The 26,966-nt window shown below is 56.5% G+C and overlaps 2 protein-coding genes across 15 annotated transcripts in view; one reads left to right on the top strand and one right to left on the bottom strand.

Moving 5' to 3' along the window:
• Positions 1 to 13,868: 13,868 nt before the first annotated feature.
• LOC114632721 (ETS domain-containing transcription factor ERF) lies at positions 13,869 to 18,853 on the top strand. The gene is made up of 5 exons (XM_028781349.1): positions 13,869 to 13,935; positions 16,342 to 16,576; positions 16,901 to 17,096; positions 17,209 to 17,326; positions 17,979 to 18,853. The coding sequence occupies exons 1-5, from the start codon at positions 13,869 to 13,871 to the stop codon at positions 18,422 to 18,424; spliced, it is 1,062 nt and encodes a 353-aa protein (XP_028637182.1). The 3' UTR covers positions 18,425 to 18,853.
• A 521-nt stretch (positions 18,854 to 19,374) lies between these two features.
• Positions 19,375 to 26,966, bottom strand: part of Arhgef1 (Rho guanine nucleotide exchange factor 1) — a 21,055-nt gene continuing 13,463 nt past the window's right edge. For 4 of the 14 annotated variants that reach the window (XM_028781288.1, XM_028781289.1, XM_028781285.1 and 1 more), the window contains exons 14-31: positions 26,582 to 26,593; positions 25,661 to 25,828; positions 25,217 to 25,359; positions 23,926 to 24,072; positions 23,524 to 23,606; positions 23,264 to 23,389; positions 22,999 to 23,113; positions 22,812 to 22,912; positions 22,480 to 22,557; positions 22,182 to 22,257; positions 21,948 to 22,115; positions 21,054 to 21,141; positions 20,873 to 20,959; positions 20,614 to 20,681; positions 20,447 to 20,533; positions 19,995 to 20,161; positions 19,824 to 19,923; positions 19,375 to 19,712 (exon numbers count right to left, since the gene is read on the bottom strand). In XM_028781288.1, coding sequence (XP_028637121.1) covers positions 19,618 to 19,712; positions 19,824 to 19,923; positions 19,995 to 20,161; positions 20,447 to 20,533; positions 20,614 to 20,681; positions 20,873 to 20,959; positions 21,054 to 21,141; positions 21,948 to 22,115; positions 22,182 to 22,257; positions 22,480 to 22,557; positions 22,812 to 22,912; positions 22,999 to 23,113; positions 23,264 to 23,389; positions 23,524 to 23,606; positions 23,926 to 24,072; positions 25,217 to 25,359; positions 25,661 to 25,828; positions 26,582 to 26,593 — 1,909 coding nt within the window. In that variant the 3' untranslated portion in view covers positions 19,375 to 19,617. Of the gene's footprint in view, positions 19,726 to 19,823; positions 19,924 to 19,994; positions 20,162 to 20,446; positions 20,534 to 20,613; positions 20,682 to 20,872; positions 20,960 to 21,053; positions 21,142 to 21,947; positions 22,116 to 22,181; positions 22,258 to 22,479; positions 22,558 to 22,811; positions 22,913 to 22,998; positions 23,114 to 23,263; positions 23,390 to 23,523; positions 23,607 to 23,925; positions 24,073 to 25,216; positions 25,360 to 25,660; positions 25,829 to 26,581; positions 26,594 to 26,966 lie in introns of all 14 variants that reach the window. The other 10 variants (XM_028781298.1, XM_028781296.1, XM_028781297.1 and 7 more) reach the window with 6 other exon arrangements.

Here is a 26,966-nt window from a genome sequence, read left to right on the forward strand (position 1 = left end):
CCCTGGCCCAGAGCTGGGTTCCCAGCTTCCCGCGTCCGTCCTCTGAGCGCGTCTCTTTTGGGGTGTCTTTTCTCTGCATCTCCCCGTCTCTGCTCGTGCCCCCCGTTTCTGTCTCCCTGTCTCTGTCACGCTGTCTCAGGGACTCCCAGACCCCATCCTCTCGGTCTCCGTCTTCGCGGGACTGGGGCATCCCGCGTTCCTCGCCCCGGGGTCTCCTTCCCCAGGACGCCGCGGGGCCATGGCTGCGGGATCCGAACTTTAAACACTTCTCCCCGGACCGGAGCGGATGCGCAAGGCGCTGAAAGTGAGTGAGCGCCGCGGGCCGTCTCGGGGGCGGGGATGAGGGGCGGGGATTGCTGCCCGGGGCGGGGGCCCGGGGCGCGGGAGGTGGTCCCCAGAGATCCCGGGGTAGCTTGTGGGGGTGCCCGAGGCGGGGCAGCTTGGGGATCGGTAGCGGGGCGCGGCTGCGCCTAACTCTGGGGAGTTGGGAGGGAATCCTGCCGGAGCATCTCCTAGACAGGGGTGCGAGGTGGGAGGGATGAGCGCTGGAGGTAGGACCTGGAGACTGGGGTGTAAGGTATGGGGGAGTGTGGGAGCCTCGGAAATGGGAACAGGACACACTAGAGTGTGACTATTTGGGGATGGGGTTGAAGGCTGACTTGAGCTTGGGTCTGAGTATTTGAGCCTGAGGAGTCTGGACATTCAGGACCAGAGTACCATGGGTTTTAAAGGTCAACGCTGGGGCTCAGAGACTCGAGTCGGGATATTTGAGGCTGAAGCCCCAGCTATTTAAGGATGGAGTTGACTCGTCGGGGATGAAGGTCGGGACTGGGGTTGTGGGATGTCTGAGGCTGGGGATCAGCGCTGAGGATTTGGATTTAGGAGAGAGAGAGGAGGTCTGGATTGGGGCTGGAGTTCAGGACTGAAAGTCTACAAAAGAGTCGTATCTGCATATTTGGTGTGAGAAATCCCAGGGTTATGGGAAGGATACTGGAGCCAGACCTGAGGTCGGCCCATTTGGGAGCAAGAAGTGCCTAGACTTGAACTTTGGTGTAGGGGTGTCTTGGACCCCCTGTGTGTTCATCACAGGACCACCTCTGCCATTTTTCCACTGCCTAAGTCTCTCCTCACTGTCTCTCTGTCTCTGTCAGCATCTCTGCGTCTCCTTCCAGCTCTCCCAGGAGCCAGGAGCAACTAAGCCCCAGGATCTGTCTCTCTAACTCTTTATCTCTGTCTCTCACAACACCACTCTTACCTCGGTGGCACTAACCCTTAGACTACCCCTCCCAGAATCCCCGTGCCTATGTCTCTCTCCCGCAGCATCTCTCTGTCTCTCACTATCTCTCCGTCTCTGTCTCCCCCAGTATCTCTGTCTCTGTCTCCCCCTCGCTGGTTTCCGCTCAGATTAAGCCGGGGACCTAATTCCAGGCCCAGGATCGAATTTTCTGGCAACAAAGGGAAATAGCGAATCGATCGGTCGCTCCGGAGATTAAGAGACAAGCGGCGCGCGGATCTATCACGGCTAAACGGCCCCCCCTCCCGCTCCCCCCGCCCTGCCGGCCCGCCGAGGCCCAGACGCGCTCCGCATCGCCAAACAGCCTCAGGAGCCCGAGCTGCCCGGCAGGCCCAGGCCTCCCCAAGCCCAGAGCTAGAGCCACGGGAGGAACCTGACAGCTCGAACTGGCTCCTGGGAAGACAGCACACCTGTGCTTCAGGTAACACCCTCCACCCTCCACCGGCACCCCACATCCAACTCACCTGCGCCTCCACGTTCTCCCCATCTGGACCTAAGGTAACACGGCCTGCTTGTAACTGCCGTCTATTCCCCTCAATGTGCTTCTGCAGCTCACAGGGCAGACGCACAGGCGGTCCTCCAGGTAGCCCTTGTCCCCTTCTAGACGGCCCGAGAGAGGCTCATTAGCATAAACTCTCTCACTTAACCCCGCCTCTTACCTACTCTCCCAGGTCACACCTACTTTCCCAAATCTGAACCTCTATCTGTACCTGTCACCAATGCCGTTTTTCCAAGCCACACAGTCCCCTGTGACACTCCAAACCTTTCCCTCAATTCTCTCAGAGAACTTGATTCTCACACGTCTTTATATGTAACCTATGCCTTGCCTCCAGTAATGCCTGTTTCACACACGCACACGCACACGCACACACACACACCCCTTCTTTTGCACATAGCCTTCATTACAGCGTGACCTCACCCACCTTCCTCATTCACCCTTACACCCATCCTTCCAAAACCACACTCATGTGACCCCATACTCTTTCTGCCTGCGCGGCCCTCCCCCACACTCTACCTGCCATCCTTTATGTAAATAAACTCGCTGGGTTCCATCCTCAGCACTCCATAAACCAGGAGTAGTGGCATAGACCCCTAAAGCCAGCACTCAGGAGATAGAAGAAGGAAGATCGGAAGTTCAAGGCCATCCTTGGCTACATAGTGAGTTTGAAATTAGCCAGGGCTATGTAAGACCCTGCCTGTTTCCAAAACCAAACCAAACATACTTTCTGCCATTTTTTTTAAACCTGCCTTCCCCACTGATCCCAGAGACAGAGACACCATCCTCTGCCACTCCCAGGTCCCCGACAGCTCACACACATCCCCTGCTATCACGGGTATCTTTCCTGATAGCTCTACCCATCCAGTGCAGGGCTTTGTCCACTGAGAGCCCCTCCTGTCACATCTGCATGCCTGGGGTTGGCAACTCCCCATCTCTGCCACTCTGTCTCTACAACACAAGACATGTCCAGGCTTTTGGCCATGAGTTCTGCCTGATGTGTACACATCTCCTCACACCTGTGCCTCAGATACTAGATGTCCCTTCTCTTCTACATACTAAGCACCCGTGTTTCTCACGTCACCTTTCCAGCCTGCACAAGGTCACACCTGCCCCTCCACACTGACACCTGGTCCTTGCCTGTCTATCCCAGGCATTGCAGCCCTCCATCTCTCTCTGCCTTACGTCTCTTCAAGCTGGTGTCTGTCACAAGTCTGTCTTTCTCAACATCCTCCAAGAGGGACACAGACTTCTGGGTAAACCTAGGACCTCCGAGGCATGCATTGGCTCCTTGCGCTGCCTCTCTCTCTCTCTCTCTCTCTCTCTCTCTCTCTCTGTCTTTCTCTCTCTCTCTCTTGGTAAACATCGTTGTGAGCATCTGTGAACCCGCTGACACTCCAACCCGCCCCTCGTCTTCACTCTCTGCCCTCTCAACCTGTTGCTCACACCTTAAGGCCCAATCCTTCAGATCCTATCTTGTCTCCAGTCACTCCATCTCAGAAGCACCAGTCCCTCCTCATAGCCCATCTCCACCCAGCTAGCTCCTTGGGAACGCTCACCTCCTTAGGGCATTCTTGCTGCTTGTGAGCAGTGCCTGGGGCATTTGCTAAACACGTGTGAGACCTGTGGACAGACTTCTGCCTAGCTGCTTCGTGCATCCTAGAGACCTCCCCTTAAGCCTGGCCTAGCGACAGGTCTGCCATCCCAGCTACTTCAAAGGCTAAGGCCGGAAGGTCAGAGTTCAACCTACCAGAGCAATTTTGTGAGGCTCTCAGGGTTTAGGGGTGTAGCATGGTGCGAGAATGCTGCCTTATATGAAGGAATAAAACCCTAGGTTCAACCCCAGGCAGGCACTGGGGATATGTATGTATGTATGTATGTATGTATGTATGTGTGTATGTATGTGCACACACACACAACTCACTCCATAGACCAGAGTGACCTTGAACTCACAGAGATCAACCTGCTTCTGCCTCCTGAGTGCTAGGCTTAAAGGCGTGTGTCACCACCTCTCTGCCAAAGGCTGGGATATTCTAAGAGTCCAGGTGTTGCTGCTGCCACTGCTGGATAGCACAGCTGAATTGTTGAATTTCAGCAGCATCTGTTCATATACACACACACACACACACACACACACACACACACACACAGAACCTGCCCTCCCCCATCTTCGCGGTGATGCTGATGGCAGTGGCTTCTAAAACCACCTCTGTGAAACCACCTCTGTGACAGGGTCACACTCATCCTCATGGGACCCTCATAATGTGGGCGCTTGACCTGTGTCCCCATTTTACAGAAAAATAAACTGAGCTCCAAGAGAAGAAATTCTTCTTTTTTTTTAAAGTCTATTTTATTTTTAATTTTTATTTTATGTGTATGGGTGTTCTGCCTACATGCGTGTCTATGCACCATGAGTGTGCTCGGTGTTTATGGAGGCCAGAAGAAAGTACCTGATTTTTTTTTTAAAGATTTTATTTATTTATTTTTATGTATATGATGAGTACACTGTAGCTGTCTTCAGACACACCAGAAGAGGGCATCAGATCCCATTACAGATGGTTGTGAGCCACCATGTGGTTGCTGGGAATTGAACTCAGGACCTTTAGAAGAGCAGTCAGTGCTCTTAACCGCTGAGCCATCTCTCCAGCCCCCCCCCTTTTTTTTCTGAGGTCCCTGAAACTGGGCTGTGGAAGAACTGAGTCTAACCGAGGCCATGTGACTTCAGAGATGGCCTTCCCAGCCCAACAGGCTTGCTTGCCTCCCACAGCTGCCGTCAAACAACCTGTCCACCTCATCTCCTTAGCAACCCTTGCTTCTCCTTCACCCAGAACTTCCCAGCCTTCCCTCTTGCCCTGGGGGGTACATCACACTCAGCTCTTACAGATGTTGACCTCTGGGACCCAAGCTCCACCTCATGTCCTTCCCTTTCACCTCCTAACACCCAGCCCGGTCTCCTCTGGTCCCCCTCTCTTCACCTGTTTTGGCCTCTGCCACCATCTCCCTTTTGCCAGCCTCTGAGTCTGTCCTTGTGTGTCCTTTGGTGTTTCCCCTTACCCCTCCTTTTTCCTTCTGTGATTTTGAGGCTGTAACCCAGGTCCCCATTCATGACAGAAAAAAACTCTACTGTTGAGCTGCATCCCCGTCAGTGCCCCTTCTTTGAGACAGGGTCTAATGTAGCTGAGGGTGACCTTGAACTTAGATGTGGGCAGCCTCCACCTCCCAGTTGCTGGGGTCACAGGTGAACAGGAGCAGGCCAGGCTCCCGGCCCTTTTCAGTTTTTGAGGCAGGGCTTCGCTCAGTTGTTCAAGCTGGCTTTGAGCATACTCTGTAGCCCAGGCAGGCCTCCAAGTTGTCCTCTGCCTCTGTCCTCCAAGTATCTCGAGCTACAGATGTATAACATCTGCCTTAGCTCCGTGTCTCTTTATATATCTGAGTCTTTCTATTTCTCTGTCTCCTACTAGCAGTCTTTCCTAATCTTTTCACCTTTGTGCCTCGTGTTCCCCTCTGACAGTACAGAGATACTGGGGCCTTGAAACCATCCTGCTCTGCATCCAAGTTCGGGCTTCATCACTCATCCTTGTCGGACTATGTCCAAGTTAATGTTCTCTGGTCACATCTCAGTTTTCCCATCTGTGAAATGGGCACCATGGCAGTTCTTACCCTACAGGTGGAGGTAAGGCTGGTGCTGAGGGAAACTACAGGGCCAGAGTCATATAGGAGTTAGGTTTCTTTCTCTGTCTTCTCTCCTGGTCCTGTCTCTTCTCCAGGGCTACCGTATGGCCCGGCCCGGTCCACAGTTGGGACTGTGTGTACTGTGGGGAGAGAAGATCATGAGGTGGGCAGAGGAGTCCCAGCCAGCAAGGCCTGGGCATGGGACTGGTGTGGGGCTGGGGACAGGGATCGATCCTCCTCGGCGGCAGTGCTAGGGCCAGGATTGCATCTTGTCACAATAATTTATTGCTCTCATCCTGTCTGATCGATGGCGCTGAATTAGCACCGTGCCTGATACCCCTGGAGCCCCGAGCCTCCCCCAGCTTGGCCGGACCCTTATGGGATCTCCACAGCAGCCCAGCTCCCAGGGCCCAGCTCCGACCACCCCAGGCCCCTCTACTGGCCCAGGGGCACTTTTGGCCCTGCCCCTTCTCCTTGTCTGAGTTTTCTCCTGCTCTCTGACTGCTGTCCTCCAGGGTCTTCAACTCCATTTCTCTGTTCCCAACTTTCAGGTCTCCCCACCCCCACCCCACCCCTGTGTCTCCCATTTTCTCCCAGTCTCCCAGTCTCTGGGTTCTGTTGTCCATTCCTGTAGCTCTTCTGCAGTGTCCCACTGTCCCATCTAGGGTCCTCTCCTGATGTGTCCCCTCCACTCACCTCTATCTCTCTGGTTCCCTGCAGTGTGTGTGTGTGTGTGTGTGTGTGTGTGTGTGTGGTGTTTATACAGATTCCACTAAAATGGCCAGTCTTTGCCAAACCTACAGGGGAACCCACAGAGCCACCAGGGCTCTCGGATCATTCTAGAAGACTCTCAATTCAGCCACTCTCTCTGACACTCTCTGACAACATCAAATACAGTTGTCTTGTTCCAGGTCTAGGGCCCTGTCTGTGAGGGACGGCTTGACCATCAACAGGTCAGCTTTGGGAAGCTAGCAGGACCACTGGGGCAGGACTTCTGGCAGCTAGGGTGAAGATGCAGGGAGGTGCCAGGACAGGGACCACACACATTACTAATGTAGTCGTAATGTCCGAGCTGGGGCTGGGATGGACCACGTGGAAATGGGGAGCCAGGGGTTTTAGTGTAGGGAACACCAGAGTCCCAGGACTGAAGCTGGGGTAAGGCGCTAAAGAGGGAGCCATGAATCCACACGGGAAGGGGGGTGTGGAGGACACGGGGTGGGGGTAGGGCGCTCATCACTGAACGGGGGTGGGGGTAGTCCTCTGGCTGTCTCAGCTCTTGTCTCCCCCGTCCTCTTTCTTGCCTCTGCTCTAATCCCTCAATTTTCCGCATCTCTGCCCCCTCCCCTGCGTCCTCTCTGACCCAGGTTCTCTGGTGCTGGCTCTCAGCTCTCCAATTTACTTCCTCTCAGCCCCTCTCCAGGCATCCCCTCTTCCAGAGTCCCCCTGATTCAGTCTGTCCTTGTCTCTCTGTCTCTGTCTCTCCCCCACCCCCGTCTGCCTGTCTCTGTCTTCGTGGGTCTAGCTTCCTCTTTCAGACTGTGGGAAGTCTACCCTGCTGCTCTCTCTCCCTGCCTCTGGTTCCACTGCCCTGTTGGCTCTTCCCCTTTCTGAATCTCTCCCCCTCTCTTAGACCCTGTTTGTCTCCCCTCACCCCGGCCTCTTCCATCTCTCAGGGTCTCCGAGTCTCAAGAGGAGCAGCCTGGACTGGGGCTGCTTGCGCCTCCACCTCCGTCCCCTCCCCCAGCACTGTTTTGTAGGCGGGGTGCGTGGCACTGCGGCTCCCACCTCCCTGGGGACTCTCCCTCACCATTACCCCCACTGACATCGTTCTGCAGGCTGGCTGGCTGCAGCCCCAGGGACATTCGTGCTAAGACTGGGACTCCAGGAGAGAATCAGAGACCCAAAGAGACAAGCATGGACCCAGACAGAGATACCGAGAGAGAGCCCCAGACAGAGATACCGAGAGAGAGAGAGAGAGAGAGAGAGAGAGAGAGAGAGAGAGAGAGAACTAGGTGGGGCGTGGGCATCTCTCCATTCCTGCCCTTCCAGGCACTGGACTTCTTTCCTTTTTCTAACCACCCCAAATCTGGTCCCAGTTAGATCTCATCCAGGAGGCCTTGTCCCTGTCCTGCAGTGAAGCCTTATCAGAGGTCCCCTTGTGTGTGACCATGTGTGGTAGCACATGTAAATATGGCGTGTGTCAGTTGTTGTGCATGTCCCCAGGCACAGAGGATCAGGTGTGTTTGCGCAAGGTCGTGGGGGCTGCCCAAAGTCACACACATCTATGGACGTGACAGTGGGCCATATGTGGCTATCAGCTATGTGTGGCTGGTTTGACTCCAGAACTCTGGGTTGTGCTGTGCTCGGTGTTTCTGCATCTGTGCAGGGCCGAGTGACCAAGGCAGAACAGCCCATCCCTGAGGGTGAGGAGGTAAGGAATCTGAGTCCAGAAGTGGGGTGGGAGAGGCAGGGGGGCAGACTGAGGGGCCACTGTCAGCTGGGCTGCTGAGCAGGAAGAACAGTAGGGTGCAGCTACAGAGGTCCCAGACCTGTGTCAGATCTCGGCGACAGACTGTTTTCGGTGGTTACTGCATCTCTGAGCCTGTGTCTGACTCTGGCTTTGGATGCCTATGGTGTTTTTTCTGTGTGTGAGTGCACTCACAGTCTTTTGGGAAGCAAGATGCAGCAGCAGGCTGGATTGAACGTTGGTTTGCAGCAGAGAGCGTGTGCATGACCAGCCCTGAAGAATGCTAACAGCTCTGTGTATGCATGCGCACGTGTGACCTTGTGACTGTGCATTCCTGTGCGGTGGTTGGGTGTCGCGCGTGTACACAGTGTGAACTTGTACCCAATTCTGGGTGTGAGGCGGTGTCTATGATGGCGTGTGAGGAAGTGTGTCTGGGTCACCACGTCTGCCTGCGTGTGGATCTGCGTGTCGTGAGTGACCCTATGTCGCAGGGGGTTTCAGTTCTTGCATTTCCCGTGCTCGGTGTCTGTGTGCCATGTATGAAATGTGGCATTTGTCTGCAGTATGGCGGGAGCAGGGACGTGGTAGTTGTGGCATTTGGGATGTGGTGTGTATGTGGTTTGGCGTCTTTGGTGGTATACGGTTTCTATGTTGTCTGCGTGTATGGTATGTGTGTGGTACATATATGGGTGTGTCATGAGTATGTGTACATGGGGTATGTGGTAGATATGTGACATGTGGTCTGTGGTGTTTGTATATATGTTGTATGGGTGTGTGGTCTGGTATATGGACTGTATGTCACACAGTATGTGTATGATGTAGGAGGATTCAGTTTCGTTCGTGAGGTACAGTATATTTGTGGTATGAGTGTGTGGTATGTGTACAGCAGGTATATGGAGTATATATGGTTTATCTGCTGTACAAGGTGTGTGGTGCGTGTATAGTATGTCTAGTGTGTGTGTGTGTTGTGTCATGTGTGTAGTATGTATGTGGTGTGTGTGGTACATAGGATGTGAAGTATGAAGCGTTGGCACGAAGTCTCCCCTCCTAGGGGCCCAGAGATGTGACCAGGATGAGAACTGGGTGACATTTGAGGTAAGGTGACAGGTATTGGTATGACAGCTCCCAAGAGACCTCTCCTTTGCCAGGACAGCCATAGGGGCTCTTACTGGCTGGCAGGATGCCCGTGGTCCCGGAGTGTGGATGGCCTGTGTGCCCACGGCCAAGCATCATCTCTGCTGTATGCACAGATGTGCCCACATTGGCATGTGGCGTGAGGAAGGGGACATGCAGGCTCCAGGGTGTGTGTGTGTATGTGCATGCATGTGTGTATGTGTGTGTGTGGGAGCAGTGTGTGTGTGTGTGTGAGCAGTGTGTGTGTGTGCATACATGTGTGTGGTATATGTGGGAGCAGTGTGTGTGTGTGTGTGTGGTGTGTGTGAGCAGTGTGTGTGTCTGTGTGTGTGTCTGTGTGTGTGGTGTGCATGGGAGCAGTGTGTATGTGTGTGTGAGCAGTGTGTGTGTGTCTGTGTGTGTGTGTGTCTGTGTGTGTGGAAGCAGTGTGTGTGTGTATGTGTCTGTGTGTGTGTGTGTGGTGTGTGTGGAAGCAGTGTGTGTGTCTGTGTGTCTGTGTGTGTGTGGAAGCAGTGTGTGTGTGTGTGTGTGTGTGGTGTGTGTGTGTGTGTGTGTGGAAGCAGTGTGTGTGTGTGTGTCTGTGTCTGTGTGTGTGGTGTATGCAGGGGCAGTGGTGGGAGAGGGGTCTTGGGCCGAGTCTCTCTCCTCTTTAGACAGAGCCCCGGAGAAGATATGAAATTTAAAAAAAAAATCAATTTTCATTCCACTTGTGCAGATTGTGTTAAGGGGGGGGGGGGGGGGGGGGGGGCCTGGGTGAGGGATGAAGGGGCTGGGGGCGGTGTGAGGCCTGAGGCGGCTCCCGAGGCGGCCAGCACAGCTTAGAGAAATCAAAACAACTGGTTAAACCCCAGCCCAGGGGGCTGGGGTGATGGGGTGAAGAGACAGAAGCAGAGAGGCCCAGAGGCCAAGGGGGACAGGAGGAGGCGTCGAGAGACAGGATGAGAGATACTTGGAGCATCTAGAGGGAGACACACAGAGATGAGCCATATAAAGACCCCCGGTGACAGACAGACAGACAGACAGACACAGATAATGAAGAGGACTGAAGAGACTATGAGGCAAGCACATGTTTTGAAAACACACACACACACACACAGAGAGAGAGAGAGAGAGAGAGGCTAAAGAGATCCGCAGATGATGGATGGACAAACCCATGGTGGTAGGGACATTGAGGGACATTGAGGTTGCTGGGGTGCCAGTTACCTCAAAGCAGGCACCCCGACCCAGCCGAACTTAGCCCTTATGTCTAAGTGAGAATGACTCCTCTTTCTGGGGGCGGGGACTGCTGTGGGGTTCCTCCACTGTGCTGATCATATTGAGAATTGTGACTGTGGCTCTATGTCTGTGATGAGTGTGGCCTCATGTGTGCCATCTGGCTGTGGCAGCTTGTGTTTGGGGTGTTTGTGTGTCTGCCTGTGATCCAATGTGTGTGATTGATGGAAAGTCTCTGGTGTCTGTCTGGGTGACTGTGTGCCTGCTGCTGACTTGGCTGTGCTGCTGTGTGTCTTGTGGTGTGTGTGTGTGTGTCTCTGTTTCTGTACGGCATTGTCTCTCTGTGTGATTGTGTGCCTGTGTGATTGGAGGTCTGTGCTTGTGTATTTGTGAGCACTGGTGTGTGGCCCTGTGCCTGTGTTACTATGCAATCAGTCCAGGCAGATCGTGGGCCTGTACTGTCGGACGTGACAGTGTTGCTGCCTGTGACTTCATTGATGTGTGGGCTGTGCTGCGTGGGTTGTGTGTGACTGTGGGGATGAGCATGGTTCTGTGGGTCTAGGCCTGTGTGTGTTTTGAGTGTGTGTGATGGTGTGTAGGGAATGCGGCGGTGTATGTGACTTTGCTGGCCTGTGTGATGTGGGCAGTGTGCTTGCAGGAGGTGTGGGTCTGTGTAATTGTGCTTGGCAAAGAGCAGAGGGAGGCAGCCTCTGCCCGCCCAGCCCCTCTCCAAACGGCTGCCTCACTCACTCGCGCACACATTCGGTGCCATGGCTTCGGGCGCTAGAGATGGGGGTGAGGGGGGGGGGTGAAGGAAGCAAAATAAAATTAAAAATTAAAGCTTGCCCGGAGTCCCCATCCGCAACGTGCCGGCCGGCGGGGAGGGGCTTGTGATGCGGCTGCTCCCCCTCCTCAGTCACTGGGGCTGGGGCTGTCTGTCCATCTGTCCGGTGGCTCTGCCAATGCTGCTGCCAGGCCCTATAGCCCCAGGCCCAAGGCCCTACTTCCTCCATGGGTCGATCAGCAATCAATGGGGCCAGGGGGGTGCCAGGGGCACGGGCGAGATCAAAGGAGTCCCAAGAGAGGGACACTGGGACTGAAAGAGAGACCTAGAGACAGAGATAGAGACTTTACAAGACAGAGACAGGGAGGCAGAGATGTGGAGACCCAGAAATGGAGAAAGGAACCATGTGGTGACTAAAGGCCCAGGGACACAGAGATCGAGAGATGAGACCTGGAGATGCTAGCAACCAGACATAGAAGAAATGCTGGGCTAGGTGGAGACTGGCCCAGCTGGAGGGGCCAGAAACCAGGTCCTCGGGCCCGGGGGTGGGGGTGGGGGGTGATAAACATAGGACAGAGACCAGACACGGGAGAGATGGAAAAAAGTGGCAGCAGAGACAAGAAGGCAGAGATGTGTGTGAGAGACGACGGGGGGGAGCGTGGGAGCAGGGCCCGGAGCGCCGATCCCACGGCTCCTCGTTATAACGTGTCCGGAGGAGGCGGCGGGGAGTTGAAAGCGTTGGGAAGAGAAATCAAAACCAACACGGAAATGAGAGGGGCCAATGGGGGGTGGGGGAGGGAGGAGGGGGACCCAGAGAGGCAGAGAGAGCAGGAGGGGGGAGTTAGACGGGGGTGAGTGTGGGTAAAGAGATGGTGAGGTGGTGATGGAGACGCTCGGTAGAGAGACGGGATGGGCGGGGCTGAGAGGAAGGGGGCCGGGAGGAGGAGGGAGAGGTAGGCAGACGAGGGAGAGAGATGGAGAGACAGAGATAGGGAAAACAGAGAGACGCGGGGAGGTGGATCAGTGAGGGATGGAGAAGGAAATAGGGGTAGGGACTGGGAGACAGCTGTGGGAAGCAGGTGGGCAGAGACAGAGAAATGGGAGACGGAGACGGGACTGAGGGCTGGGAGGAGAGAGTTGAGGAGAGATGGGGGGACCGTTCTAGGTGGAGGAAAGAGGAGAGGTGGTGAGAAGAGAGGCCGAGTGCAGGGAGAGATGGAAATGAGCGGGGAAGAGAGATAGGGAAGGGTTCCCAGAGAGATGGAGTATGGGAGGGGTGGCCCTTGGCAGGGGTGACTCCAGGGGGCCGAGGAAGTCTTGAGGGAGCAGTGGGGAGCTACATACAGAGAGAGGACAGACCTATCCAGGAGTGAGGAGGGGTGGATGGCTGTATGGTATGGGAGAGGTGTGTGGAGTGTCTGTAGAAGATCTAATGGGTGGGGTATCTGAGGGAAAGGGTGCTGTGCGTGGTGTGTGGGAATCCCTGAGTGCAGGCAGGACGGCTAAAGGATGTCTTGTCTAAGGGTAGCCGCAGTGAGTGTGAACGGGCAGGAGGCTGTAGATGACGGTGTCTGAGGGGCTGGGCTCACAGAGGGCAAAGGTGCCAGGAAAAGGGTGAGGTGTCTACAAAGCAGGTTCTCTGAGGGAGTGGGGATTTGAGGGAGTCGGCACAGGGAGGGAGGAGGCAGATCCAAGGGGAAAGAATGTCCCTAAGGGGGAGGTGGATGTCACGGGAAGCAGGAAGCAGTGTCAGAGGACAGAGACTAGTCAAGGAAGGGGTCTCTAAGTGGGGATGCCACTCTGAGGGGAAAGGTATCTGAGCGAGAGGCTAGTCTGAGGGGAAGGATATCTGAGGGGTAACGCCAATCTGAGTGGACAGGTGTTTGAGGGGGGAGACTGTCTGTGGGGAGGGAGTTTCTGAGAGGAGAAGCCGGCTGATCTTAGGAGGAATGGAGAATCTTGATTGAGCAGCAGGTTTGAGGCAGGGGTCCATGGGTTTCTTTGGGTAGCAGGCTTGGGTGGCTCTACCTTAAGGGGAAGGGAAAGGACTGTGTTGGGGGGGGGGCAGCTCCTAGAAGGGGTGCCTGCGAGGGGGGGGAGGTCAGTCTAAGGCGAAGAGATAGAGAACCCTTGGTGAGCGGCAGGTTTGAGAGAGAAGTGGGGTGGGGAGCGGTGGTCTGGGGTTCAGAGAGCAGACTGGGGATTGGGGGTGGGTGTCTACTAGGGAGGAAAGGCGAGGGCTGGGCCTGCTCTTTCTCCAGCCTAGCTAGCAGGTACCCAACTCTGCCAGCTTTAAGCTGGCCACTGCTGCAGTGTGAGGCACAGAGGGAGCTGCCGGGGGTCAGCCAGGTGGGGGTGAATTTGTGTTTTCAAGCGTGTTAAATCTGAAGTAGCTGGATAGAGAGAGCCACACGCAGAGAGAGGCAGGAAGACCCAAAGACCCAGGGACCAATCCCTTACTCCCCCAGAGGTCAGGCGGGAGGCAGGATAGCCAGAGATCGTGTGGAGGGCATCGGGCGGGTGAAGGGTGTTGAGGGTCTGTTGGTAGCGAATTGTCAGACTTTGGTGAAGAAGACCACATAGAGGAGGGTGCAGAGCAGGAGGGAAGGACAGCGGCTTCAGTTAGGAACACCCGGACTGCGGGAGGGGAGAGAGTGGACCAGGAGGGGTTGAGGACTGAAGGCAATTGGGTGGGCTGGCATCAGGTTGAGGTCCTGGGAGGGGAGGAGCCCCGCAGAACCCCACTGGCTGACCCAGTTCTCTCCCGCTGTCCTGTCTCTGTCCTGGCTTCTGCAGGGCTCGCTCTACCATGGACTGTAGCTGTGTCTCGGACCTTCTCTTCGCCCCGCCTGCCCTGCCGGCTCTCTGGACCCCTGGTAACTGTCCTGTCCCTCCTCACAGCCCTTCCCAGGGGCTGTGCCCTGTTCCTTATCTTTCCTCTTCCCATCTCTCTCACACACCTGTGAATCTGTCTATCTCGGTCTCCAGCAGTTCCCTGGCTACAAACCCTTTCATGAGAAACTTGATCAGAAACTTCTTCACGGTCTGCTCTCCCTGACACCTGCTTCCTGGGACACAAAGGTCGAGGGTCTTTTGGAGGATGAATGAGGTGTCAGGAGGGATGAGGGACTGAAGGGGGCCGAGATGTAGTATTTCTCCACCACGTCCATCGAGGCTGCACCTACCTCGGTACCCGGGTCTTTGGGTGCAGAGCCCAGAGTTCTAGGCTAGGCATAAGGAGAGGACACAGCCTAAAGAGAAGAAAGGAGAGTCACGTGGTGCTTAAGCCAGGGGGAGAGGACCTGCTTGGGCATGAATGGGTCACTAATAAGAGGGACCGTCTGTCTGTCTGCCTGTCCATCTGTCTGTCTGCTCTGAGTTTCATTGTGGAGTGTAGGCATGCATGACACTTGAGTGTTCATGAAGGGGTCACAGATAGCAAGTGTCTGCGGTGGGGGGGCATCTTTGTGTGAATGCGTGCCTGCTCATACACAGACTGGACCACAGAGGCCACAGGAATGATCCCAGACTGCGTTTCAGGCTTGTGCATGTATGCTTTCAGTGTCTATCAGCTTGTGTGCTATGTTCCTGCTTTGGTGGGGTAAAGAGGATTTGCCTGTTTCTGGATTTGGCTATCTGAGGTATATTTTGCAGGGTGTGTGTAGATGGCCCTAGGCCTGTATATCAGGATCTAGGCTTGGTTTCCAGACTGTGTCTCTGTATCTCTCCCATTGCTAGGTTTTGGGGTTGTCTCTTCTGCCTGCCGTAGCAGTCCCCTCTCCAGCGGATCCCTTCTGGTCTCTTGGTTGTGCAAACATGTTTGTGACACAGTGGCTTTTCCAGGGGAGTGTGCCATGGGTAGGCCAGGGTCCATTTAGACTGACTGCTCACGGCATCTGAGCTGAGGTGCCTCAGAGATTAAAACTCCCCTTCCAAGGGGAGTGGCGACGACTGCCTGTCCTTTGGCAGTTAGGGCCTCACCTGCACCTGTTTATACCAGAGGGCAGCCTGGGTGAGATTCTGCCCCTCCCTTCCTCCTGCTTCTAGGACCTCAATCCAGAGAGGTCAAGGAACTATCCCCTGGCTACACAGCAACTGGATACAGGGATTGAGGTCTCCCATCTCAGTACAGTCCCTCCTACATCCCAGTCTTTGATGGCTTCCCTAGCCTCCCCTGTCTCTTGTACAGCTCTCAGCTTGCTAGAGACCAGATTTAAGCATATGTTTACGTCTGGGTCATGCCAATCTCTGAGCAGGTAGGAGACAGAGGATGACATAGGAGGTGGTGTGGGCACTGGGATCCAGAGCCTTCCAGACCGGAAAGAGCAGGGGTAGGTAGGATCTCCGCTCCTGGCCTCTAAGTACGTACGGATGGTGGTAACCAGGAAGCTCCTCCCAGGGTGAAGTAATGCCAATTGGACCATGCAATTGCCGACATACACATGCCCGAGTGTAGACCTGGGAGGTTGTTTGGTTGTCACTGTTACCGAGCACGTGCCCGTCTGCCTATCTGGGGACTTCAGTGTCACGGTCTCATTGTTTCTATCACACCAGATATTAGCTGGGCTGTTGGGCTCCTGTGTCTGTAATTGTGCATGTTGCAACGGATGTCCAGTGCTGGGCTGTGGAGTCCATATAGTGTCGGCAGCCTACATCTGTTTGCTTTAGTGGCCCCAAGCAGGAGTGTATAGCACTTGGGTGTGACTGTGTCCCATGACTAACATGGCGAGTGGATGTCTGCGTGATGTGCTATCTGCCATGGGCACCTACAGGGCTGTGCCTGCATCAGACACAGCCTTCTGCTGGACAGCTTGAAGCTGGGAGCACATGGGAAAGGACAGACTGGAGGCAGATACACAGATGCATGCAGGCTGTGTGTGTGCCAGTGGGGGCCTTAGGTAAGGGGCAGATCACAAGTCACAGGAAACACCTTCGGCTTCCTGACAGGGTGATCACTGCTCAGAGCTGGCCCTCTTCAGGCACGTCCCAAGACAGCTGTGGATGCAGAAAATGGGTCCCTCTCAATTCCACAATCTCCTCCCTTGCTGAACTTGGGGGGCGGGGAACGGCAGGGGACTGCACCAAGGCACGTGAGGGCACAAACCTAGGGGCTCTTTCCAGCCGTTCAGGTAACTTAGGGAGCAGACTCAAGCACAGTGGGTCTGAAGAGTAACTCACACGTCCATAAGATGCTCCTCAGAGACTAGACATCTCAAGCTGCAGAATACCTGGAGCCCCCAACCATTTCCTAACCTTAAGGCTTCCTTGTCTCCTGTCCTTAGGGTTTGCCTTCCCAGACTGGGCCTACAAGCCGGAGTCATCCCCTGGCTCCAGGCAGATCCAGCTGTGGCACTTTATCCTGGAGCTGTTGCAGAAGGAGGAGTACCAGGGTGTCATCGCCTGGCAGGGAGACTATGGGGAATTCGTCATCAAGGACCCTGATGAAGTGGCTCGCCTCTGGGGCATTCGAAAGTGCAAGCCCCACATGAATTATGACAAGCTGAGCCGGGCCCTGCGGTGAGGAGGGACTGTGGGCCAGACCCCCTCCCCCATCCTGCTCTTTTCTCCCTTCACTGTTCCTTCTGGTCCACCCCCCAAGGTGGGGGCGTTCCCTCTGTATCCTAGGACTGAATTCCAGTGGATCTCAGTATTTGTGAGTGGAAACCGGGTGGGGGTGGTGACAAGAGGAACCTGAGCCCAGCTACTCCCTCACCCCTCTCTTGCCCCTCCCTCACCCCTCTCTTGCCCCTCCCTCACCCCGCTTGCCCCTCCCTCACCCCTGCTTGCCCCTCCCTCACCCCTCGCTTGCCCCTCCCCAGTACCCCATCCTCTCTCCCACAGTTACTACTACAACAAGCGCATTCTCCACAAGACCAAAGGGAAGAGGTTCACCTACAAGTTCAACTTCAGCAAAGTTGTACTTGTTAATTACCCACTGCTGGACGTGGCTGCCGCTGCCACTGGCTCCCCACTCTTGCTGACCCCTGGGCCCTTTGCTGGGGCACCTGGGCCAGACGCTCCACCCCTGACCCCCGAGGTGAGTCTGGATACTGGAATCTTAGTGCTGGAAGAAGGGTGTTTAGGTCCCTGACATCAGGATCCTCTCCAGAGGGGGCTAAGCAGTACCACCTCCCTGCCTCCCTCTCCAGACCCTGCAGAACCTGTTCTCTACCCCACGCCTAGGAGAGCCGGGGGGTCGGACACCCCTATTCACCCCAGAGACGGATAAACTACGTCTGGACAGTCCCTTCCCATTCCTGGGTTCTGGTAAGGGCCTGGGGTTGGGGAAGGGGATCTGCACAGGTAGAGAGAGGACTCCAGGAAACAAGATAGTGTGTGTGTGTGGGGGTGGGGGGGTGGTGGGAGATCTAGGCAGAGATGTGTCTACAGAGTCTGTGTGTGGGTACACGTTTAAAAGCCAGGGAGGGCGGAGTCAGAATGGCTAGAAGGAAGCGGGTTCCGATCAACATTGCAGCAGCTGGGTGTGGTGCACACACCAGCGATGCTAGCACAAGGGACACAGAGGCTGGAGGACCGAGCTCAGTCTTGCTCTGGACTACAGAGCGAGTGCAGTGTCAGGCTGGGCTCCACGATACCCAGCACTTAGGAGGCCGAGGCAGGTCAATTACAAGTGGAAGCCAACTTGGATGACATAATGGGAACATTTCTAGAAAAAAACCAGTCAAGGCAGAGAATGCTCTGCGGCAGAGGAACTTAACAGGAGGGAGTTGGCTACTTGGCAGGAAGGGTTTTGGGGGGAGGCAGGCTAAAGGAATAGGGGGAGAGGTGGAAGGTGGGAGACCCTTAGTGGAATCACACTGGGAAGGGTAGGAAGACCACGGAGGAGGTACACACACCATGCAAGCAGGCTCCCAAATGGCAAGTGGGCCAGCCTGACCTGTTCCCTATGCCCCTCCAGGTGCCACCGGCTACTCCAAGCCACCCAGCCTGCTGGGTCCTTATGGCCGCGCCTTCCCTGAGTACCCCTGGAACTTTAACCCATACCTCACAGGCCCCTTCCCCAAGCTGCCCCCCTCTCTCTACCCACCTCACTTCTACCCCAGCCCTTTGGGTTCCCTGGGCCACTTGCCCGCTGCAGGAACAGGGGGAGGGCCCATGGCTGCACCCCTGCTTGCTGCAACAGGGGAGGGCCTGGGCCCCGAGCGCCCCTCAGGGCTGGCAGTGGCCCCTCGCCTGGCACTGCCGGGGGCTGGAGGTCCAGAGGCCACACTGGCTGGGAAGGAGGACAGTGACTCTGAGCTGGAGATCACGGACGTCAGCGGCTGCAGCTCTGACAGCGAGGGCGATGAGGGTCTACCAGTGTCCCCCAAAACCAAGTCAGGCAAAGGGGGGAGTGGCAGCTGAGCAGGTGTAGGGTGGATTCTGCTGGTGACCAGGGCAGTCACCCATGAAGCTTCTTCTACTTGGTCTGCCCTTAACACCAGTTCAAGGCCCAGGACCAGCCCTTGGCACCCTCCTGGCCACTTCCAAGCCCCGAGCGGAGGTCACGCCTTCTCCACACAGTGGAGAGGAACAGGCTGGCCTCTAGTCTCTTCCCAGGTTCAGATTTGAGGGGTAACCGCCCGGCCCCACTCTCAAAGTGCAATACGGCGTCCAGCCTCCCCTGACCTCCTATGTGCTGTGACCTGCGTGTTCGTGTGGCAGTGTCCCCAATCCAGTGCCAGCCCCCTCTCTTGAAATCCTCCCACACAGGTCCCCCTGGGGACAGGGAGCTCAGAGCAATAACCCCGCCCCAGCCCCACCCAGGAGGGGCCTCTCCCCACTGGCTCCCTTGGAAATCCCACAGCCACTTCCAGAGTTTACTACAAAAATAAAAGAACAGAGTGTGCAATGTGGGTGCCTCATTCTGGATGACCACGGGCACACCTCACATGCAGCGTGCATGTGTGTGGAGTCCTGGGTACAGGTGAACGGTAAAGGTATTTGTCATCGAGCCTGATGACCTGAGTTTGAGCTCTGGGACCCAGATGGCAGAAGGTGAACCGACTCCCACAAGTTGTCCTCTGATGCGGCACACATGTGTGCCCCACCCATAATACACTAAATAAAAATGTAAGACAGCAGATGGAGGGAAGGATGGAGGGAGGGAGGAAGGGATGGACAGATGGATGGATGGATGGAGGGACAGAGAGATGGAGGGAGGGAGGGATGGACAGATGGACGGATGGACAGATGGATGGATGGAGAGCTTGAAAGGAGGCAAGAGTCATGGAGGTGACATAGGTCAGACCCAGTCAGTCAAGGCCAGGCCCAGACATGGGGCCCACTGCCCGACGCCCTCACACACAGAGATCTCTCCTTAGATAATATATATTAAAAATAAACCTCCAATTCAGAATATAAAAACAGAGCAAAGGCACTTGGGGTAGAGGATGGAGGGGTGACCCCCCCCATAGGCAATACTGAGATGGCCTGAAAAGTGGGGATTATGGGGGTACTCTGGGAGTGAATCCCTGAGTCGCCCAAGCAGAAGGCAGGCGGGAGAAAGGCAGAGGCCAGGGTGGGAGGCAGGAGCCGGAGCAGGTCCACTATCAAGTTCAGCCAATCTCCCTCTGCTCAAGGCCTCTGGGGTATGAGATGCTGTGGCAGCTGTGGGGGTGGGGGCCCCTCGCATCCTCTCCCCTTCTCTTCTCTTCATGAAAGGCCTGAGGGTAATAAACACGGAGAGAGGGAGGGAAAACGGTGGGACAAGGGTACCCCTTCCATCCCTTAGAACAGCACCCTGACCCAGTTCCCCATTCACCTGTCTGAGGAGAGTGCTCAGGCACAGCCAGGTTGGGGGACAGAGTCCCCCCAAGCTGAGACAGGAGGGGTCTCAGGCGACAAAATTCCTCTTCTAACTCCTGGAGGAGATCACAGATGAGGGATACCTTTCCCTCCACAACCTGCCCAAGTCCCCAGCCCTCAAGCATACCTCCAGCTGTCTGATGGCCGCTTCTAGGCTAAGCAGGTTTTCCTCAATCTCCCGGGTGTGCTCGCGGCCCGGGGCACCACCGCCACCAGGTACCCCATCCCCATCTCGGGGAGCCCCCGCTCCACTCTCTTCCTCAGTGCTTAACAGGATCTGTTTCAGGGACAGTACTGGGCAAGGCAAGAGGAACAGGGTGACCAGGGGCAGGGGGCCGAGGGCCCGCCGACAGCTGAGGGACGAGGTGGATATCAGTCAAAAGGGTTAGGATGGGGCAGGGCCTGAGGCTGGAGAAGCTGAACTTAGCATCCAGGGTAGGAGAGTAGCTAAAGAAGGGATTTGGGAGGGCTTCTTGACTCGTGGACATATAGAAATCTGAAAGATGGAGCCTTTCTCTAGTTCAAATAGAGGCACCATTTGAGTAGATACCGGACCCAGAGGGTGCAGGGCTGGCCTACCTTTCTTAAGGGCTGTGGCAGCAAGCTGGCCCTCTGGGCCTGGTCTGCAGAAGGGCAGGAGGTCGCTGAGGATCCGCTCTGTCCGGGCTGGGCAGGCAGACCAAGAGGATGCTCAGATCCTGTCTGGTTTCTCGTGCCCTCCCCTAGCCAGTGACCTCGAGACTTACCATCAGCTGGGGCGATCTCTGTGCCTCCAGTGCCGTTCTCAGAGCTGCTGAGCAGGGGCTCTCGGGTGCTGGGGAGAGAAGCGACAAGTGACCCCATATCCCTGGTCCAGAGACTGGCAGGCTGGGATACAGATAGCCAGAGGCAGGCTGTGCTGGACTCAGCACACGCATTTGTACATGTGCTGGGGCTTAAGTTCTGTAGATGCGCAGGGACACAATCTCCAAGCTCCCTTCTCCAGCTCCCTCCTTGACCCCTTACCTGCTTGGGCTGGGCCGGGGTTTGGGGCGGGAGGCAGGGGCAGGGACCTTGAGGGATCCGGCAGTCTCAGTGATGAGGGCACACCAGCTGGGGAGACAGGACAAGACCAGAGGTGGTCAGCACACCTAAACCCCACCCTGTTCAGGACACACTCCGTCACACCATCCTTGGGGACTCTCACTTCTTGCGTTCCGACGATGTCTGTGCCACCAGCTCATATATCTGGGCCTCCTGGTCCCAGGTAAAAATGACGTAGAAAGCTTTGTGATCTGCACAGGGAGGGGAGAGATGTGGCTTGGAGCTTGAGTTCCCAGTGTGTCCCCCTTCTGGGTGCTGTCTGCTGTTCTCCCCTCATGTGAAGCAGTTCACACTCACTGTCCTGCTAATACTGCCGTCCTCCTCCACAGCCCTCATCACATCGGGCCACAGAGCCTAGGCTGCCTTCACCTGAAGAACCCCTCCACCATCAGTGGCCCTAGCACAACCTCTCAGCAATGCTTGCAAAACTCTCTGTCCTGGGCTTATGCTCCAAGTACCTACAATTCCTAAAAGGGAGGCCAGCATTGTGGGAAAACAAACAACAAACAACAACAACAACAACAAACCCGCTGGGGCAGACTATGCTTCTCTGTAAATGTACGCAATTCCCTATATTTTTATTTATTTTTAGTTTTGCATTTTGCTGTTTTTCCAGACAGGGTTTCTCTGTGTAGCCCTGGCTGTCCCAGAACTCACTCTGTAGATCAGGTTGGCCTCAAACTCAGAAATCTGCCTGCCTCTGCCTCTTGAGTGCTGGGATTAAAGGTGTGCACCACCAAGCATGGCTATTTTTAGTTTCTTGAGACAGGGTGGTCCTTTGTAGTCCAAGCTGACCTGACACTCAATATCCTCTGGCCTCAGCCTCCTGGGTACTGCGATGACAGTCACTGCCATTCTTACTTAGTCCCGCCCACTTCTGCCTCACTCAGACCCTTCTCAGTCTCTGTCCCTTCCCAGAGTGGGCTCTGTGGCTCTTAGAGACTTCCACTCCCCCTGTCACAGAGCAACTGTGCTCAGATGACCTGCCGCAGCTCACCGGTGGCCACCTCTCGGGTCATGGCAGAGGTGAGCCGGAGGACGGGCCGCAGCATGGTCTTGCCGTCAGGCGTAGGTGTCAGCGTCCGGCTGTGGCACTTGAGGAGCAGCCTCTCGTCCTGGCGCTGGAGCAACAGCAGCAGGTCGTCCAGCAGGAGCACGTGCACCTCTGCAGGGGGGCAGCAGAGTCACGCCTGACTTCTACCCTGTTCCCCACACCTGTGCGTGCACTCACCCACAGCTTTGTCTTTGGTTACTCGCCACGTGAGGGGGCCTTCATGGACCAACTTCCTCTTAGTGATGTCCAGGTTCTGAGGCAGGAAGGAGCCACGGTCAGCTAAGGTGATGAAGGGAGGGGAGGGCAGCAAGCTGAACAGCCGAGGACCAGGGACTGAGGTCAGGGGTCACCATGGACACCCTCTGGAAAGGAGGTGGGGATGGAGGCTCCCTGGACGCATGCTGGGCTGCACTGTACATAAGAACACCCTGGGCAGCAGGGCCAAGGAGAGTTGAAGGAAGACGACAGGGTTCACCTTGAACTCGCTCAGCATGGGGTCGCTGCTCTGCCGCAGGTGAGTCAGGTCCAGCCGCCGCTGGTAATCCTTGAGCCGCTAGGACAGAGACAGGAGGGTTATAGGGAGCTAAACCAGGCACAGGGGCTGACCCTCAGTGACTCCAAGGTGGATGGGTAAGCAGTAAAACAAGGCCAACTTCTGGGGGACAAGCTGAGGTCCATGTCTGACCTCCAGAAGTCCTGAGAGGAAGACACCAAAGGCCAGCTGACTCCTGGACACTGACCTCTGAGCCAGGTGCATGTCCTTTCCCCACCATGGCCTGTCCCAGGTAGAGCCATGCCCCGGCTCACCAGCAGGTCCTCCATGTCACGGACGGCTTGATTGACGTGGTGCAGAATCTCACGGCAGCACTCGGCTGCAAGCTCCACTTTCTCCCGTTCTGCAGGCTCTTCTGCAGGCAAAGGGCGTGGTGTGAATCCCCAGGCTGGCATGTCCTCACTCAGCAGCCATGGTCGGGGAAGGCCAGAGGGAGGGTACCTGTGTTCTGTCCAATGCTCTGCAGCAGCAGTGGGTACTTGGTCAGTCGCTGCATCTCAGTGGGGATCATGTCCTTTAACTGTAGACGCCGGCATCGTGGGCGGCTCTCAGCTTCCTGAGGAGCAAGCAGGCAGCACAGGGGTAGCCCAAGGTCATGCCCATAGCCCTTCTCTTCTAAGACCCAGAGTTCAGTTTGAGCCCTCATCCCTCACACCAGGACACCACACTGTGTCCTCCTCACACCGGGGCTCGTGTCCCACCTCACCTGCACAAAGGCACAGAATCGAGGCTCCTTGCGTTGTTTGGCTTTGAGCTGCTCTAGAGCAAATGACTGGCGGCTGCAGAAGCGGGAGGAGATCTTCTGGAACCATGAGCCCTCAGCACCATCGAACTGCAGGAAGATTCAGGAAGGGGAGGCCTTAGGTGGGGTTGTCCAAACATTCAGAAATGGAAGCCTAAGGTAGGATAGGCCTGGGGTATGCAGGATGGAGAGTCAGTGTCCAGGGCCATGTGGGGCCACCTCACCCGGGCCAGTAGCACATCGCCAATCTCCTCAATGAGGTAGCCACTCTCTTGTCTCCTCTTCATCAAGCAATCGAGGAACAGGGCTGTGGGGCGCAGGAAAGGAGGTGCTTTACTGGAGCCCAAGAGACTGAGATGCCTGGTTTGGGCTGCTGCTGGCTCAGGCTGCAGCTGTGTGTTTGATCCTTGGGGCTGGTGGGCTGTCATACACACTTCATGTGCTTGTCTAGTGTGTCTGTACCTCTGGGGTGTATGCTGCAGGGGACGGGAACGTGTGGTCCCCAGGAGTAGGCCAGGCTGCCTGGGGCAGGTACTCAAAGGATGGGTGGGTTCTGGGTATATGAGGCCTGGTGGGAGGGGGCTGGTGGTGGGATGTGGAGGAGACGAGTGGTGGCTGGCACTCACAGTGGACCTCAATGAGCTCATCCAGGCTGGGGAAGATGTTCTGCAGCTCCTCCAGAGGGAAGAAGCCACCATCCGCCATGGGCTGGAAGAAGAGGTCATGGAGTACCCGTAGCATTCGCACATGCGCTGCCTCTGTCACCAGCAGCTCTGCGGGCCCAAAACAGGAAGCATCACTAGGGAGGGAACAGGCTCTAGAGCAGTGCGTCTCAGCCTTCCTGTCACGGCGACCCCTTAACACAGCTCCTCGTGCTGTGGTGACCCCCAAGCATAAAACTGTTCCATTGCTACTGCAATGTTGGTGTTTAGAGACAGAGCCTCTTGATATAGTCCTGAGACTTGGTATGTAGTCCAGTTCAGACTGGAACTCACAGAGATTCACCTGCTACTGACTCCAAAGGCTGAGGATAATGTGAATCTCCTTAAAAAAAAAATCGCACATACACACACACACGCACGCATGCGCACGCACGCATGCACACCCATGGCACCCATGTGGCGGTCAGAGAACATCTTGTGGGGGTGGCTCTCTCCCAGCATGTGGGTCCTGACAGCTGTCAGGCTCTGCAGCAGGCCCCTTTTACTCAGTAAGCCACCCCCTGGGCCCTAGCCTTGAACGTCTGATCCTCTTTCCCTTTGGCCGCCTGATTCCCCAGGGCATGTGGCTGGGATGACAGGCTTTGCTGGACCTGGCTCCTGACCTCAGCCTAAGCAGCCACACTTCTCTGGAAGCTCAGCGCTGCTAGTACTTGAAGCATGGCCGGCAGTGGCACTTGGCTTACTTACACTGAATCTGTTCCACAGCCCACGCCTCTGCTGCCTCTGTTGGGAAGCAGCAGCTCTCACGCGCTCTTGGACTCTGCCTCAGCCAGCACTGGCTAGCATCCCTGGCTGCAGTGAGGACTCCAGGGGAGCACTGTTGCTTCATCCCTGGCTGCAGTGAGGACTCCGGGGGAGTACTGGCTAGCATCCCTGGCTGCAGTGAGGACTCGGGGGAGCACTGGCTAGCACCCCTGGCTGCAGTGAGGACTTGGGGGAGTACTGGCTATCACCCCTGGCTGCAGTGAGGACGCCGGGGAGCACTGGCTATCACCCCTGGCTGCAGTGAGGACGTCGGGGAGCACTGGCTAGCACCCCTGGCTGCAGTGAGGACTACGGGGGAGCACTGTCACTTCATCTCTGGCTGCAGGGAGGACGCCGGGGAGCACTAGCTAGCACCCCTGGCTGCAGTGAGGACACCGGGGAGCACTGGCTAGCACCCCTGGCTGCAGTGAGGACTCCGGGGAGCACTCACCGCTGATGACCTCTTGTCGCTTCACCTGGCTCTTGGGCAGGCTGAGCAGGGTGTCTGGGGGCACCAGTTCCCTCCACCCAGGTGGTTCTTCCGGTTCCAGTTCCAGGCCTGATCGTCCTGGCTCATCATCTCCGGGCTCGGGGCTGTGGACAGAAGCATTGTTAGGCCGAATCCTGGAGTAGCCCAGGGGAGCCTCTTGTTCTCCTTTAGTTACAACCCCTCTGTGGCCTTGACATTTGACGCCTCTGGGTGGCCATGATACAGACCAATCCCCAGATCTCTAGATAGGAGTGTCCCACCTCCCAACTCCTCAATGGCCTGTGCTGTCCACAGCTGGCCCCAGCAACCTCAGACACTGGCTGTCTATCTTTTGAGAGTCTAGCATCAACCCACCACCTCCCAACTCTCTAGGCTTCCCCAGCTTCTGAGGGGGAAGTGACGTACGTGGCTCGTCGGGTAGGGCCAAGCACGGCCGTGGCGGAGCTCGGGTCCATGTCCACGTCGCTCCGGGAACGGCCCCCACCCCGGCCCTTAGCCCCGAGGCTACCCCGGGAAGGCCGGCGGCGGTCACTCACCCGCAGGCTCTCTGAGCGCCCCAGACGCCCTGATAGCCTGGACCCCAAGGCCAAGGACAGTCAGGCAGAGGCCGGGACAGAGACAAGGAAAGACCAGGACAGGGACAGCCGACAGGGACAGGACAGACCAGGACAGGGACAGCCAACAGGGGAGACCAGGACAGAGACAGGACAGAGACAGGACAGGACAGACCAGGGCAGGGACAGCCGACAGGGGAGACCAGGTGGGGGCGGGGAGGGACGGAGAGACCAGGACAGAGACAGGACAGGGACAGAACAGACCAGGGAAGGGACAGGACAGACCAGGGCAGGGCAGGGACAGACCAGGGCAGGGCAGTGACAGACCAGGGCAGAGACAGGACAGACCAGGGCAGGGCAGGGACAGCCAACAGGGGAGACCAGGCAGGGACAGGACAGACCAGGACAGGGACAGGGGAGACCGGGTCAGGGATGAAACAAGCAACAGAAGAGAGAAGAGAGGGTCAGAAGTGATGAGACTTGGGGAGGTACCTGGGGTTGGGACTGGCCCCAAGGGTACTGAAATTGGGTGTGCTGATTGAAACCCACTATGGCCCACAGGACCAGCCCCCCACCCTTCCCTGAGGTTGGGGTCAGGGAAAGGGACATGGAGAAAGGATTTCCAATACTTAGCTCAATCGGGAGGGTGACGTACCTACCCACCCCTCCCCTCACAGGGGGTGAAGGGGAGGAGGTGGCCATGGGGAGGGGGAGGGGCTGGGAGAGATGGGGGAGGGCTGGCCCTCCCCCCACCCAGGGCCCAGGCACCCACCTCTTCCACCTTCTGGGGAGAGAGGGCAACAGGGTCAGAGGTGGACCAGGTGTGCCCAACCCAGCTCCCCATACCCACCAAGGGTTCCCCGAAGCAGCAGCACAAGGACGGGCAGGGGGCAGAGCCTGCCCCCCCAACTGTGAGGGGGACAAGGCCCCCAGGACACAGCAGCTTGGAGCACAGAGGGGGCAAGGGACACCAGGAGCAGGGTCCCGAAGGGGGCAGAGCTTACTGAGAATTGGGAGAGGGGTGGGGATAAGAGAGGAAGGGAGCTGAGTGGGAGGGGAGGAGCTTGAGGGAACCTGGCCAGAGAAGGCTGGAAACAGAGAGTTAAGAGAACAAGGGAGAAGGGGGAGGGGGGGAGGGCGGAGAGGAGGGGGAGGAG

The sequence above is a fragment of the Grammomys surdaster genome, unplaced genomic scaffold, assembly GCF_004785775.1.
Source record: "Grammomys surdaster isolate TR1022 unplaced genomic scaffold, NIH_TR_1.0 396, whole genome shotgun sequence".
Taxonomy (NCBI): domain Eukaryota; kingdom Metazoa; phylum Chordata; class Mammalia; order Rodentia; family Muridae; genus Grammomys; species Grammomys surdaster.

Excerpts from the sequence above, each read along its gene's own strand:
- LOC114632721 (XM_028781349.1), top strand. The coding sequence starts at position 13,869 with ATGGACTGTAGCTGTGTCTCGGACCTTCTCTTCGCCCCGCCTGCCCTG. Across the intron at positions 17,097-17,208 it reads CTCCACCCCTGACCCCCGAG|ACCCTGCAGAACCTGTTCTC; the intron begins GTGAGTCTGGAT and ends CTCCCTCTCCAG. Across the intron at positions 17,327-17,978 it reads CTTCCCATTCCTGGGTTCTG|GTGCCACCGGCTACTCCAAG; the intron begins GTAAGGGCCTGG and ends ATGCCCCTCCAG.